At 44.8% G+C, this 15517-nt stretch overlaps 1 protein-coding gene across 2 annotated transcripts in view; it reads left to right on the forward strand.

Moving 5' to 3' along the window:
* The first annotated feature begins 2831 nt into the window (after nt 1-2831).
* MAOB (monoamine oxidase B) overlaps nt 2832-15517 on the forward strand; it is a 58905-nt gene continuing 46219 nt past the window's right edge. For both annotated transcript variants that reach the window (XR_015261058.1, XM_086766330.1), the window contains exon 1: nt 2832-2905. Coding sequence is in view for 1 of the 2 variants with exons in the window: in XM_086766330.1 (XP_086622456.1) it covers nt 2860-2905 (46 nt within the window). In the remaining variant the exon portion in view is untranslated. The remainder of the gene's footprint in view (nt 2906-15517) is intronic.

The raw sequence follows: 15517 nt of genomic DNA on the forward strand, positions 1-15517 counted from the left end.
TTGGAGTTCTATTTAACTCTCCACAGATCAGACAGATTCTTTTAATCAGAGAAAGAATATGTATTTCTGATCAGAAACTAGAAATCTTGTTTTAATTCATCTTCTATTAATTCAGCTTCATCAGTCTCCCAGTAATTTTTTGTTCAGGTTGTTTGGAGAGACCTCTTTCTCTCTCCTTTGTTAACCACTTCTCTCAAAAATAAGGAATTTCTCTCTGTAAATGACTAATCCTGTAGCACTGTGCCAGACAGGGCAAATATCACTCAGAAGAACTGTTTTCAGAGGGAGATATTTATCATACTTTCAATGAGGCACCCTGACATCGCTTGCCCCTCTAGGTATGCCTTCTCCCAGTCAAACCAGAAAATACTCCTGATCATGGAGGAATCGCATTCACATGAAAGAGAGAAGTGCTGCACGTGTTTTCTGGGTATCACCACTGCAATTATTAATCTAATAGTCACAAAGTAATAAAGATATCAGGTAAATCAAATGAAAATTTCATACTTCTGATATTGAGAACTGTGATAAACTAGTTTCAGCTAGATATTGCTCTTTCTCTATGTTTCGGGGGTTTTAAAGATTTAATCTTTCCTTTAACCCAAATTTCCCCTTATGTTCAAATCATGGTGTTTAGTTCACTAATTCTTCAGGTTTTAGGGAGCTTTCATCCTAAAGGTTGGACTTCATCTGTCAACTGGCACACAGCTTGGAGAAATAGTGGGTAAGATACAAGGAGAGGAGGTATCCAGGTGAAGAAGGCTGGAAAAGGGATTAAAAAAAAAAGGGCAGGAGAAGTATGGAGAGCACATCTTTAGGGAATGAGAGATGCAGAGATGGGGAGGAAAGTGAGGTGGAAGCATACAGAAATTTTTTTTTATGGAAGAATTTTTTTATGATGAGGGTGGTGAGGCACTGGAACATGTTGCCCAGAGAAGCTGTTGGTGCCCCATCACAGAAGTGTTCAAGGCCAGGTTGGATGGGGCTTTGAGTGACCTGGCTTAGTGGAAGGTGCCCCTGCCCAGGGCAGGGGGGTTGAACTAGATGATCCTCAAAGGTCCCTTCCAACCCAAACCATTCTATGATTCTATGAAAAATATAAGGGAACAGAGAATGCTTGTTGGAGTATACTTGTAAGATGAAGGGTATTTCATCCTAGAGTGTCATGAAGATGCCTTAGCACTGGACATTAAACTTAGTGCCCACGAACAAAGTGTCATCCACCGTGCACAAGATATAACTGATATAGGTCTCCCAGCAAACAAAGCATGTCCAGGACACATGCTCAGGCAGTACCGTGTGGTTATCTTACTGCCTAAATGTTAGCACACCTCCTGGCGCTGTTTGGCCCATGCCAACTAGCACAGTGCCACACAATGCCTGGGCAGGACACAGGGAACGGCATGGAGCAGGAACTGTTCCCTGCAGTGAAAGAGGAGATAGCTCCATGAATGACTGTTAGCTTTGTAGACAGTTGGGTGCTGGTTGACAGCCAGCTGAACATGAGCCAGCAGTGTGCCCAGGTGGCCAAGAAGGCCAACAGCATTCTGGCCAGTATCAGAAATAGCGTGGCCAGCAGTAGGAGGCAAGTAATCGTGCCCCTATACTTGGCACTGGTGAGGCTGCACCTTGAATACTGTGTGCAGTTTTGGGCTCCTCAGTACAAGAAGGACATTGAGTTGCTGGAGTGCATCCAGAAAAGGGCAACAAAGATGTTGAGAGGTCTGGAGAATGAGTCTTATGAGGAGCAGCTGAGTGAACTGGGATTGTTTAATCTGGAGAAAAGGAGGCTGAGCGGAGACCTCATTGCTCTCTACAACTACCTGAAAGGAGGTTGTGGTGAGGTGGGTGTCAGTCTCTTCTCCCAAATAACTAGTGATAGGATGAGAGGAAATGGCCTCAAGCTGTGGTGGGAAGGTTTAGGTTGGATATTAGGAAACATCTCTTTACTCAGAGTGGTCAGGCACTGGAACAGGCTGCCCAGGGAAGTGGTGGAGTTACCATCCCTGGAGGTGTTCAAAGAGCACGTAGATGTGGCACCTCAGGACATGGTTTAGTGGATATGGTGGTGTTAGAGTGATGGTTGGGCTTGATAATCTTAGAGGTCTTTTCCAACCTTAAAGATTCTATGATTCTATGTTTTTTCTCCCTCCCATTCTCCCTAAAAAGGCAGGACTACACCTTCTGTGGTCAATACCTGTGACTCACATCACAGGTGCCCCTATCTCTGTACACCATAAATGATCCTGTGAGGTACTATGGAAGAGGGACAGGGAATCCTGTCCAGCCTCTCATGGCCTGTTTCTTCTAATGTACAGCTCTAGGAAACAGAATGACGCAGACTGAGTACATTTTTTTTTGGCTCAGACGAGTCTTGGAGCTGGGACCCTTCTGCCATGACACCTGTGCCGGGCGCTCCCGGTGGATTTGATGACACTTGTTTATGGATGAGCCAGTCCTCATCCTTGGTGGGGGTGTCTCTCAGGGGTCTCGGCAGACCACTCTCAGTGCGAAGGCCGATCTGGAGGAGCATGGATGCATGCCTCGGTGCTGCTCATTTTGAGGAGCTCTCAAGGAAAGCTCTCACCAGAGTCTATACCACCAGCCTTGACGGCCGCAGATCCCCTCGGGCGGGCCTGCGGCGGGGTGGGACCCCCTCCCCGGCGAGCCCCGCCCGAGCCCTCACAGCCCCGGGAGCGCGCCGGAGCGCGGCGCCGCCAGCCCGCGGCCTGACACGGGGGGGGCGGGAGGCGGTGCCCATCGGCCGGGCGGAGCGGGGCGAGGCGGGGTCCGCCCGGGGAACGGCAGAGCCGGGCCGGAGCAGCCGCGGGAGGGAGCGGCAGGTGCGGGGTCAGCGCCATGGCCGAGCGATACGACGTGGTCGTGGTCGGGGGCGGCATCTCAGGTGGGTCCGGCGGGGCCGGGGCGGGAGGCTGGCGGGGGATCCTGTCAGCCCCTGAGGCGCCGAGCCTGAGCGACCGGGCGGTACCGGTGGTGGCGGAGCATCGCGGCGGCGGCGGCAGCAGGGGTGGGGCGGGGGGAGAGGCTGCGCTGGAGCTCGCCCCCGCCTTGGCCTGAGCCGGGTCCCCGGGGAGCCCGAGGTGCCGGCGCACCCCCACCGGCTCAGTAAGACTGAGGGGTAGAGTCCCCGGGATTCAGGCTTAGTGACACATGGTGCCGGCAGAATTTCATTATTTTGTATCTTATAATTTTTATTTCATTGGGTTTTTTTATTTTCGCATTTTTATTTCAATATTTTTAAATTTATAAGTTTTAGTTAAATATTTTTATTTTATCTTTTAATTTTTAATTTTTATTTTAAATAAATTAATTTATTTTTTTTTTACTCTTTTGCTATCTTTAAATTTTTATTGACATTTTATTTTATTATTTTTATTTTTCTGGTTCTTCCCCTGGCCAGCCCCAGCATCCCGTGAACCTGTGTGATTCCTGGTGCAGCTCCAGGAAGTTTTGGGCGGGCAAGGCTGTATGCCCTCTGCACCGAGTCCAGGGGTGCGATGCAGAGGCCTTCGGTCACACATGACTGATTCAAATCTTGGGGTGCCTTCTGTTTAGTGCAGGTCGAAGCATAAAGGTGAAATGGCTGCAATCTGCTGGGTTGCTCAGTAAGTTTCTAGTTCCTCCTTCAGCCCAGGTCCCGACTGAAAACAGCCAGCGGGGCTGGGAAGCCTTCTTGCCCTGAGTGGCAATCCGCTGGTTTTAACCTAGTCCTGGCTGGAAGACCTCTGTGCCTGCCTGGAGTGAATTTCACTCTTGTGTGTTTTGTTCTAAGAGACACGTGCCCAAATAAATTGTGTATGTGCAGCCAATTTTTTTCTTCTTCCTATGCCTTTGACATACCAAACAGTTGGGTTTTGGAGGTATGCAGTGTGATAGCTCCTGTGCTGTGTATTAATCTCCTCTGTGCATAGTGAGTACGTGTATGTCCACGGATCCAAGTAGTTGTCTCTTGCCAAACTGCAAACAAATGACTCAAGATGTGTTACAGAACACGAGTTTACTAATCCTTTTTTTACATGGCTTTTGATTTCCACTAAATATGTAATTCTAGATGTCTGTTTAACCATTATATTAAGGTGCGCAGCGTGCAATTTGAGTGATATCCCAAGTGCCATGAACAAAATCGTTGGCATTTTGTCCTAAGGATGATTCTCTGATAACCAGCTGCTGAATGATTACCGAACATTTCAAGTATGTTTATGCGATTAGTGAAAATTAACCACCCCTTTTCTAGAAAGCACAGTTGATTCTGAACACAGCACTGCGGCTTAATTTTTAACTCATGCCGTGTTTCACGGTGAAAGTTGATGGCAGGAAATTAACCAGCGGTCACTATCTATTCATGCCTTCCAAACGAGAACACTTCCCGTGGCGCGTTGTTGTACAGCGGCAGTGCTACAGGTTCCCTCTGTTCAGTGAGTCGGTGTAACAGCTTTTCCTATGCCCTTGTTTTTCGTGGTTGCCATGGGAATATTTTCTTGGCAGGCCTGCACAGCCCACCTCTGTTGTTCTGAAGGAGCACTCGGAAGAGAGCAGCAGTGCTATGCCGTGTTAAATTAAATTGTCTGCTTGGCTCTTTGCTACCTGTAGGCAGCAGCAGGTGCCGAGGCGGGGTGGGGCAGAGGGTCATGTGCAAGGAACCAGTTTTCTATTTACTCCCTTTCCCACCAAATCTTCACCAAAGCACTCTGGTTTCGTGCTGTAGCACCTTTTCTCCTGCCCTCATACAGAGGCTGGAAAAATATACACGCACAAAAACAATTGATGACTGAGCACCTCTCCGTGAGCTGTTGTGTGCTGCTCGTGGTTCACCTCTGTCTTTTGCTCGCACAGCTCTCTGTAGATCATTGATCTCACAGCCAGGTGATGGGACTGTGGTGGTGTATCCCCGTGCTCTGATTGAAAACACCTGCTGATGCACCGGACTGCTGCAGAGAGCTCTCCTCCTGTCCACTGGAGAAGGAAGTCTCTGATTTTTAAACTGCTCCTTGGAGGTTGGGTTTGTTATTGCTCCAGACTTGATGTGCGTTCCTTCAGAGAGTCTCTGGTTTTGAGCCATCTGATGCACAGCCACCTGAGACTTTACTGTTATTGCCTTTAGGTGAGGACGGCATCGGTCGGTGAGCAGCTGTAAGTAAAAGAGCGGAAAGCCTTTGTAACCTTCAGAGTAGGTGAGCTTGAGTTAGCCGCCACAGCCATAGGCAAAGCATGTAATCGCAGAAGAATCAAAGAGTCGCTGTGCTGATGCGAGGATGCGAGCAAACATGTTGCTCACTGACAGGCTGAGAGAGCTGGGGATGTTCAGCCTGGAGAAGAGGAGGCTCCAGGGAGACCTTCTAGCAGCCTTCCAGTGCCTAAAGGGGACCTACAGGAAAGATGTGGGAAAAACTCTTCAGTAGGACCTGTTGCAATAGGAGGGGTAATGGTTTTAAAATAGAGGGAGGTAGATTCAGATTAGATATTAGGAAAAAATTTTTTACTATGAGGGTGGTGGAACCCTGTGACAGGTTGCCCAGAGAGGTGGTGGATGCCCCATCCCTGGAGACATTCAAGGCCAGGTTGGATGCAGCTCTGAGAAACCTGATCTGTTTGGAGATGTCCCTGCTCCTTGCAAGGCGGGGGTGGACTAGATGGACTAGACTTTGAAGGTCCCTTCCAACCCAAACTGTTCTATGATTCTATGATTCTCATAGAGCTGAAAGTTGTGTTGTGACAGGTTCTTCTGTTTGCTCAGAGCTATCTCTTTTTCTGGAAAAGTCCTTAGGCACGAGGAAGGAAACAACTATGAGAAAACTATGAGGTTCTGTCATGAAACTTGCTTATCTTCTTAATTAATTGAGACACTGATGACAGAAATTTTCTTAATATCAAAAGTTGGAATCTGTTCAGAGGTTTCATTTAAAAACTTCCTCTGTATGTTTTCAAAACTGCCTTCCTCTCCCTGCTTTTGCCATGGAGACCTCTTTCTTTTTTTGTTTTAAAAGAAGTTATGAGATTTTAACTTAATATTATGCCAGTCCTATTTAAGAAAATGCTTATCTTAAATAACTGCTGCACAGATTTTACAATTGAGGTTAATTGATTTATTCATTTTTTTTTCTCTGAAAGTTGAAGGCTTTTAATGAATTATGGTGAATGTTATTTGAAGTATGCTTAGTGTTTTCCTGTTCACAAGCAACTTTTCATGTTCCTGTGCATTTAGAATCAAAACCTACTGTAAGATAAGATATTTCTATTGGAATGTTAGGGTTTTAAAATATTTACATACCTATTCACACAGAATCACAGAATTATCAAGATTGGAAAAGACCTAAAAGATCATCCAGTCCAACCATCACCAATACTTCTCAGCTAAATCATATCCCTCAACACAACATCCAAACATTTCTTGAACACCCCCATGGTCGGTGACTCCACCACCTTCCTGGGCAGTGCATTCCAGTGTCTGACTACCCTTTCTGAGAAGTAATATTTCCTAATGTCCAGCCTGAATCTCCCCTGGTGCAGCTTGAAACCATTGCCTCTAGTTCTATCACTGTCTACACGAGAGAAAAGGCCGACCCCTAGCTCACTACAACCTCCCTTCAGGAAGTTATAGAGAGCTATAAGGTCTCCCCTGAGCCTCCTCTTCTCCAGACTGAACAATCCCAGCTCCCTCAGCCGCTCCTCATAAGGCCTGTGCTCCAGACCCCTCACCAGCTTCGTAGCCCTCCTCTGAACGCGTTCCAGGGCCTCAATGTCTTTCTTGCAGTGAGGGGCCCAAAACTGAACACAGTACTTGAGGTGCGGCCTCACCAGTGCCGAGTACAGGGGGACAATTACCTCCCTGTTCCTGCTGGTAACACTGTTTTTGATGCAAGCCAGGATGCCGTTGGCCTTCTTGGCCACCCGGGCACACTGTCGGCTCACGCTCAGCCGAGCATCAATCAGTAGCCCCAGGTCCGTTTCCTCCACACAGTCCTCCAGCCACTCTGCCCCAAGCCTATAGCGCTGCCTGGGGTTGTTGTGGCCGAAGTGCAGGACTCGGCATTTGGTCTTGTTGAACCTCATCCCATTGGCTTCAGCCCAGCTCTCCAGCCTGTCCAGATCCCTCTGTAGGGCCTCGCTACCCCCAGGCAGATCCACACTCACAGCCAATTTGGTGTCATCTGCGAACTTACTGAGGGTGCACTCAATCCCCTCATCCAGATCATCAATAAAGATATTGAAGAGGACAGGCCCCAGCACCGACCCCTGGGGAACACCACTTGTGACCGGTAGCCAGCTGGATTTAACGCCATTCACCACCACTCTCTGAGCCCGGCCCTCCAGCCAGCTCCTATTCTTGTGTTGTTGAGATACCACTGTGCTCTTGTGCTCTATACTCCTCTTCTTAAGTCTTGCTCTGTATTTGTATGAAGATCTAATATGCTGTGTAATTACAGTAACTCCCACTGCACCTGTGAGCCAGTTTCAAATTACTTTAAAAAAAAAACCAAACAGGTCGGGTGTTTTGGGGGCAATTATCTGAAGATGTTCAGTCCATTTTAACGTAGACTGAAGCAGAGGGCATAATTGTTTTTCAAATCAAATCTGGCACGTGTTATAAGAGAAGTATACAAGAGATGCATGAACTCCACTACTTATCAGTGTTTTCTTTTTGCTCCCTGGTAGAAATGTACAGTGTGGTAATATACTTTGAGAAGACAGTTGGTCAAATGAGACACTGTGTTTGAAGAACATGCCCAATCTAGCAGTCCTATGCTAGATGCCTATTTGGAGAGGGGAAAAAAAAAAAAACCAACCGAAAACCCAAACCAAAACAAAACGTGGGAATAGCTGTGCATGATGAAATGGAACAGACCCATCCATGGGAGGATTGTCACCCTCTCTGAGGGATGCTGCCCTCTCCAGGACGTGCTAAGGCAAAGGAAATCCAGGACATTTCCCTGTCAGTTGACACGATGAAGCTCTTTGTTCATATTTTCAGTCATCTGTCTCTGTATCTGCCATCAGGGGGTTCTTCATTTTGTATTCAGCTACTCTCACAGATACTGCAAAGGAATATGAGGCCCTTAGGTGGAGCCTGCCATTCGACTCCCAGATTCTTCACAAAAACCTTGGCAGTACACAGTAAACAGAACAGAGAGCAGCTGCATTGTGTTCTGAGACAGTTTGGTAGCCTGCGCAGCAGGGACAGTATTGTAAGTCACTGGATGATACGTCCTAGTTAGTCTGAAAGTTGATTTGATAAGCAGCTTTCCATTTGACCTGCAGGAGCCATCTCGTCTCTCAAGGCTCAGAGGGATGCATCATTAAGGAAATCTTTTTCATTAGCTTACTTAACTATTATGGAAGGGTGATATTGGGGAAAGTTCATTCTGTCTGTTTGGTAAAATGTGAAAACCACCCTGGAAGGGGCGAAAAAGGTCAATTAGGATGGCAAAGCTTTGGGCAAGGGATTCCTGAGTAGCTATTGTGGAAATAACTGGTGGAGAACCCAAGTTTGTGTGTAGCAGTTGATGTTAGGGTTGCAAACTGCAAAGTTCACAGGAAGTTCTTATCTGTACTGATGAATTGCATAATTTTTTGCAAACAAGATTAGCACAGGAGAGGCTGAAGGTTCTTTGTGAGAAGGTTCAGTGCATTGTTTACTTTGACAACATCTTGCAGTGGTGCTTTTAGTTCAGTTGATTTGTCAGTCTAGCCTAGCACTTGACTAGAACCTGATCACGCTACAGCTGGTGGTAAGTATTCACCTGCATTATTGTGTTGGTTCGGATCAAGTGTGTACCTTGAGCGAATCTCCTGATTGACTCTACTTATTGCTCCACAGAGCAGGCTCAGAGCACGCACATTGGGTTCCTTTTTGCACGATACCAAATGGGAAGACATGCTCCAGGGGCTCACCTTTTGAGCTCCAACCCCTAATGGGATGTTCAGCCTGTAGGACCTAGTCTGAAATAAAATCCATTTCGTGCATATAGTATGGATACTGAGTATTCAGGCTGCAACTGTTTTACTCTGCAGAGCTGCTGTTCTGCACTACTTGCTAACACAGATACTGCAAACTTGCTTTCTTGGGATAGCTTTAGTTTTGCAGATGAAAGGTAGTAACATGGAAAGAATAAACATTTCAGTTCTGTGCTCTTCTTCCATGAAGGCACAGTCAAAAATTATTTGCTCGTTCATCCTCACCACGGATGTGCACCTGCATCCTCAGTCTCCATCCTCTGTCTTCTCCTTGCCTACTTTTTTCTGTCATTTTCTTGTAGCATCAAGAGCTTGCCAAAAGATCACCTTTTGTGTACTTGTGAATTCTGATTTGCCCTTTTATTCCTTGGCTCCATCAAGGATGAGAATAATTTTAAAGACATGTGATTCGACATGCTTCCCCCTGGAATGAGTGACCATAGCGTCAGTCTTCCGCAAACAGCAAGACGTCCATCACCACAGTGATATGAGTCCAGGTCAGACTCTGGTGCCTGCAGTCCCAGAAGCTGTGAGGAGCAGCCTGCTGCTCTGGCTCCATCCTGAGTGCCTTCAGGCTGTCTTACGTGATGGCAGGAGTACGCAAGGACTTAAGGACAGCTAGTGAGTGAGTGGAGGTGGTCTTATCAAAAGACAGAGGGCTGTGGCAAAAGCTAAGTAGGCATGTTTGTACTGCCTCAGTAGGCAGCCTGGGCAACGCGGGCTTACACAGCCCTGACGGTCCCAGACATGAACCTCCAGTGCTGCTTGTAGTATCATAAACCATCAGAGACTTTGCTTTATGTTGACATATCTTACACAGCAGCTAATGACAATGGATTAGGTCTTATGCATAATTTAGTCAACTGAGAAGGGTTTTCTACTTCAGAAGTTACTATTCTGTGTACAAACAATCTGGGTGATTTTGGCACGCTTCCCACTGGCACAGTTTCCTTCTCTATAGCACAACTGACAGCTGTAGTTAAGTAGTTCTGTTACTTAAAGATAAAAAGCCGTATTGTCTCACTGCCCCTTCCCAGAACGGGAGTAGCTTGCCTTTGTGTTTTGTCTCAGTTCTGTAGCAGCTGCTTCACAAAGTGCACTCATACAATGGTAAGGTTTACCATGGTTCTAAAAGTTTGCTGAGCAATGCCATGGTGGATTGAAGACCTTCCTTTGGTTTTCCTTTACAGAGAAGGCATCTTGATTCACTTGCAAAGCTCTCAGTTCTATTTCTGAAATCAGTCATTGTTCAGTTGCCCTTCAATTCCTTGAGGAAATGCATTCATCTCGTCACAGTCTCAATAGTTTGATTTTTTTGGTAACCATTTGCCTTCTGGGCTGATAACCTATTTCATCCTTGTAAATGTACATCAGATATTAAGGTTTTTGCTGCTTTGTGAGGTGGGTTGTCAAAATGTGGTCATTCTTCTAATTGACTACCTTTGTTTCCTTAAAAAATTATTTGTGTCTAAGGTTTATAATTTTGTAATGTTGTATGATCCTTGTTTACGGATATTTTTTGCTGATTTTGGTGATCAATGAGAGTGCACTGCAGTACGCTGATATTAAACCGTGAATGTCTAGTATTTTTTAAAATAACCCATCCATGCATTTGTAGTTTGCACAGCCTTTTCTGTCCTGTCAGTTTTCTGTTCAAACAGCTTGCTGAAAAGTAATGTCAGCATAAAGTCCCTTAAAGACTGTCTTTGCTCCACAAACCATTATTGTGACAAGTATTTGGGGCTGGAGTGCTGTAAGGGAACAGGAGGAGGAATGGGCATCAGCATTTCAGTTGTAGAGATCCTGAGTTCTGGATGCGTTAGCCAAAAAAGAGATGCTGGGAGGTGCCTGTCAAGCCACAGAGGAGTTGCACTGACTTAATCAAGAAACAGTGATAGTTTTATTTATGGGAAGCGCAGGCTATTTTGGGGGACAAAGCTGCCCAAGGGAATTCAACCTATCTTTTTCCTGTCCCCCATCTATTCTTCGCTCCCCTGTCCTTCTCTGTCCTGCCCCATTGCCAGACAGATGTTCCCACCTCCCTAACAGATATTTGGGGTCCCCACCCAAAGCCCCACGGGACTCATCTGCATGGACTTTGCGTAAGGAGGGATGGGCTTTTGATGGTATCAGGAGTGTTAGCAGCTGTGGATAGAGAGCTGAGAACTGCTCAAGGAAATGATGGGCATCAGGATTTTGTAGGGGGTCTGTGTGTGTTTGTGTAGAAGGAGGGGAGGGCAGGGGACAGAATAGGGAAAGACAGTCCCTGGAATAAAGGGTAGTCCAGTCTAGAAAGTTTGAGACCTTGTGATCTACATGTGGTAGCTGATATATGTGGCAAAATATGTTGTAGACACACTATTTTTTAAACTGGCGTAATGCTGAACAATCTGGCTGTGGTTCATTAGAGCCTCTGGCACCTTGCAGTTACAAGGAGTAGGTTATGATGGTGACCACTGTTTGGCCCTTCATGTTTCAGGTGGTTAAAGAGTTCCGTGAAGATTTAAATCCTTTGAAACCTGTCCATCTTACAAATACTGCTTTGGACTACTCAACTTCTTCATGTTTTTCAGTTTCCACCATATAACTCAGCTGGGAGTGACTGGGGTGGGGAGAAAAGATGACTTAGAGCCTCCTGCCTCCCAGCCACCTGATCCTTAACTTGATGGTATAATTCGTATATAAAACATTGAATACTGTCTTTTTGGTTGACTGCACATGGCAGCAGCTGATCAAACAGCCGGTTCATACTATGCATTGTGCCTACCAGGATAGCTTGCATATAAACTTGCATCCTGTTTGCTTGAGTGATAGATCTGTGTTTAAATGCATTAAATATCAGAGCAGGACACCTTTTTTTTTTTTCCAATATGAGTTAATTTTTTTTATGAGCCTATCTTGGCCAGAGGCTGAATCAGTGGGTTATGCGAAATAGTGAGCACAAATAAGGAAAGGAAAGAGTGTAAACGCTTTTATTTTACACCTTAGATGCTTCTCTTTTTCTCTATGCTTCCTTCACCTTTTTTTCCATGCGTTGTATCAGAATGGTACAAATCTAATGGTAGCATTTTTTCTTTCTTAACACTGAAGTTTTTGTGAGCTGTTTGATTTAAACTTTCTGCTGCCTGTGCTTACAGATGGAGGGAAGACAGTCCCTTGAAAATCTTCTTAGTCAGTAGTTCCTTTATGACATCTGTGTTCCCAGCCTTTGGTGTCTCAGCCAGGGAATGGTTGATCCTGAGCTGGTCGTCAAGAAATGAAATTATCTTTTCGGGATATCGGCAAAGATCTGGCTGCCATGTGAAGTGGCTACACAGGATGCTTGGAAGTGGTGGGGTTCATCTTCATTTTTCGGTTGTTCAAATAGATAAAAGGTTCAGAAGTCCTTGTAAGCTTTACAAGCTGGTACTATCTAGCCTGTGTGTGCATGTATGTATATACTTACCTACATACTTGTGTATGTGTGCTATGATGATGATAGGCATTTCCAGAGAGTCACTGTGGTATGGCTTGTTGGGTATTTGGAAGTGACAGTGAGATATGCTCAGTATAAGTCTGTGATTCTGAGGTGCCTCTGGGTGAAAATAGTTAGCTGAACATCAAGGAAAACATGAAGCGAAATGTATCGCCATGGAATGAGGGCATGGTGGCTCTACTGGGGGCTTTGCTAGTTGCCATGAGAGGTGACCTTCTCTAGATGGATGCCTGTGAGTCACCAGATACTGAGAAATCTGGGAAATGACATGTTACTCTTTAATGTCATGAGATACGAGAATGATAGTCTGTTTATTTTTTAAGTCCACATCTTCTGTTTGATCCTGTATTTAGAGCATTTCCTTTTCTCAGGGGACTAAAAAAATTAATTCTTTGCTTGAGAACATGCAAGACTTAGCAAAACAGATGAGCATTTCTCTTCTGAGACAACTTCTGCATAATTTTGCCAAATTTTCCAGATGTAGCTTAGTTTTTGTCCACATTGCTCTGTGTGTGGAAGGGAAAACTCTTCTTCAGAGTAGATCTGGCTGGCATTTTGTTTGCTTGTATATCTCTTTGTAATAGTAATGCCTAAAAAGATGCTTTTAGGAAACTCCCCATATAGTGCCTCAGCCAATTCACTGTGCTAAGCTCTGTTTGTTCCCATGCTACGGTATGTTTGTTGTGCTAGCTTGTCTTTCAGTTCTCTTTATCTCCTTAGTTTCTTCTCTCTGTCTGTTGTGTTTTGAGGCAGCCTAGGTTGTAAACTAGCAGAAAGGGATGACCTAAGTCAAAGGAGGCTGTGAGATTGAAAGGGTGAGATAATGCTGTGGTACAGATGATGATGATGATAATAATAATAATAATGCAATTAACTTTAACTCTTCAGTGTGTCCTGAGGCCATAATAAAGGACGTGCTGAATGTGTTTGGAGGTTTTTTTAACCTGATTGGAGCCTAGAAACAGACTTCTGAGTCTTCTTTTCAAAGTGTGAAGTAGGCAGTGAATGAGTGCACTGCTCTGTGTGCAAAATATGACAATGGAATGAACAGAATACTGAGTAAATAATTGATACTAGAAATACTCATCCTTTGAAATGCTGGAGTTTTGCCAGTCTAAGGTTTCATGAAACTTCCAATGTAAAAATGCAATGGAAACTAAAGGGAAGCCCTGGGCAAGGGCAGAACAGCTGTGGCTTCAGCCCTTGAATCTGGGCACCACCTCACTGAAGGCGTTGCGTTTCCACCCAAGCGCAACAAACTGTCTTCGTGCCATGCTTGGCAAGGCCTTGAGCTGAAGGCACCACCACTTTGCTCATCCCGCTCGTAACTGGCCGAGCTCTGTGTCACTTAACTGGGTGCAATGCCTGGGACAAATATTGACTGAATGTTTTTAATGTTGGTTTTAAGAACTCTGCTGAATAAATACTGCTCTCTGCACCATTGGTGAATCATCTAGGAGCACTGCCAGGCAGAAGAGATCACAGAAAGTTGGGACCAGAGTTTATGGTCACATAAAGTTCATAGGGACACTCATGCTGACCTCAGTGACAAGGTTACAGACCCAGCAGTTGGACAGAAAAACTCATTGCCTCGGCTGGACAATGAAATGCTAACAGAAATAAATTATATTTGCTCATAGAGTGCTGTATCCTAGGCAGAAATGTTATGTTCTTTTGTACAATTATTTTAAGTAAATGTAGGTTTTAAGCAGATAGATTGATTGATAATGTCTTTTTTTTTTTGCTCCTTGGGGTTTGTGAAACAGTTATTTTATTATTTTATTATCTTTTAAGTTCTCTAATGTTGTAGGTGAGTGACATTAATTTTAATGGCATTCATTGCTGCCCAGTGATACAGCTGAGGAAGAGAGAGTATCTCATGGTCAAAATACTTGCGTCAAAAAAGAGTTGCTTTGATACCTTTCACCGTGCTGGTCAGCATGTGAAGATAAGGCATTGAGAAGAGCGACAGTTTAGAGAGACCCAGCTCTACCGTGTTTTTAGGTTCTGAACTATAAATTTTGTATCTTTCTTCCACAAGACTGAGTTAGATATCTAAAGTACCTTTGTAAAGGTGGCCTAAATTAGAGAAGTTAAAAGGTAACCTTCGCCCTGGAAAGCATATGGCTGTAAGTGAAGGGCTGAGTTAATAAAAGATATTGTCGGGCTGCGATATCTCATCCTCCTTGTAGCCCCTTGCTTTTCATACGTATTGTCACCCAGACAACTCTTGGAGCAGTCTGGATGCTGTGTGCCTTGTCTTGCAGAGGACTAAAAAAGCAAAGAAGCAGGAAAATTGACTTATTTCTGGTCACCATTTTTTATAGCACTGTGCCAGCCTGATGTGAACTGAGTTTCAGGCAGTGTGCTGTTGTAGTTACAATTCTGAGCATGCCCCTTGAGTTTATAAAGGGATCGTGTTCTTCACAAGAGCAAAATCCCTTGAAGTTTCCATAATGTGGGAAAAGTTACAAAAAATGCCTGTACCACCTTCACTCACCCAGACCCTGGGCCAATGTTGGTTTTGCTTTTTTTTGTTGTTTTGTTTTGTTTTTTATTTTGCTTACAATCCTTATCTATAATGCCTTACAGGCTTTATTGTCTCAAGCCATTATTTCAATTAAAACGTTTTAGCTGGCTAATGATGAGTGACAGAGGTAGAGGTGACCAGCGCCAGGTTCAGTCTCTCAGTGGCAGAGCGGTAATCAGATTGTATCCCTTAGAGCAGTCAACACAAACAACAACAATGCTATTAAATTGCCTTTTCTAACACAGTAATGCAATAAGAAACTGTGGAAGACTTGAAGGAGAAAACCCAAAATGGCTGATTAGCTGCGGGTAAGAACATGCCTTTTCTCTGATTCTGCTCTCCATCTCTTCAGTATTGCACCGATATCCAAACTGTGTTACACTAATGGCACTGAACTAACAAGATGTTTTTGGGACATCACTTAAAAGCAGGTCAGAGAACCCTGAGTATAAACAAGGAGGGGTTTTATTTTAATTTTAGAGTAATTAGATCTAAGCAACAGCAGACGGGATCTTTCCATTAACTGATCTGATTTTTAG

This window comes from Chlamydotis macqueenii, chromosome 1, assembly GCF_036417535.1.
Source record: "Chlamydotis macqueenii isolate bChlMac1 chromosome 1, bChlMac1.mat, whole genome shotgun sequence".
Lineage (NCBI taxonomy): Eukaryota > Metazoa > Chordata > Aves > Otidiformes > Otididae > Chlamydotis > Chlamydotis macqueenii.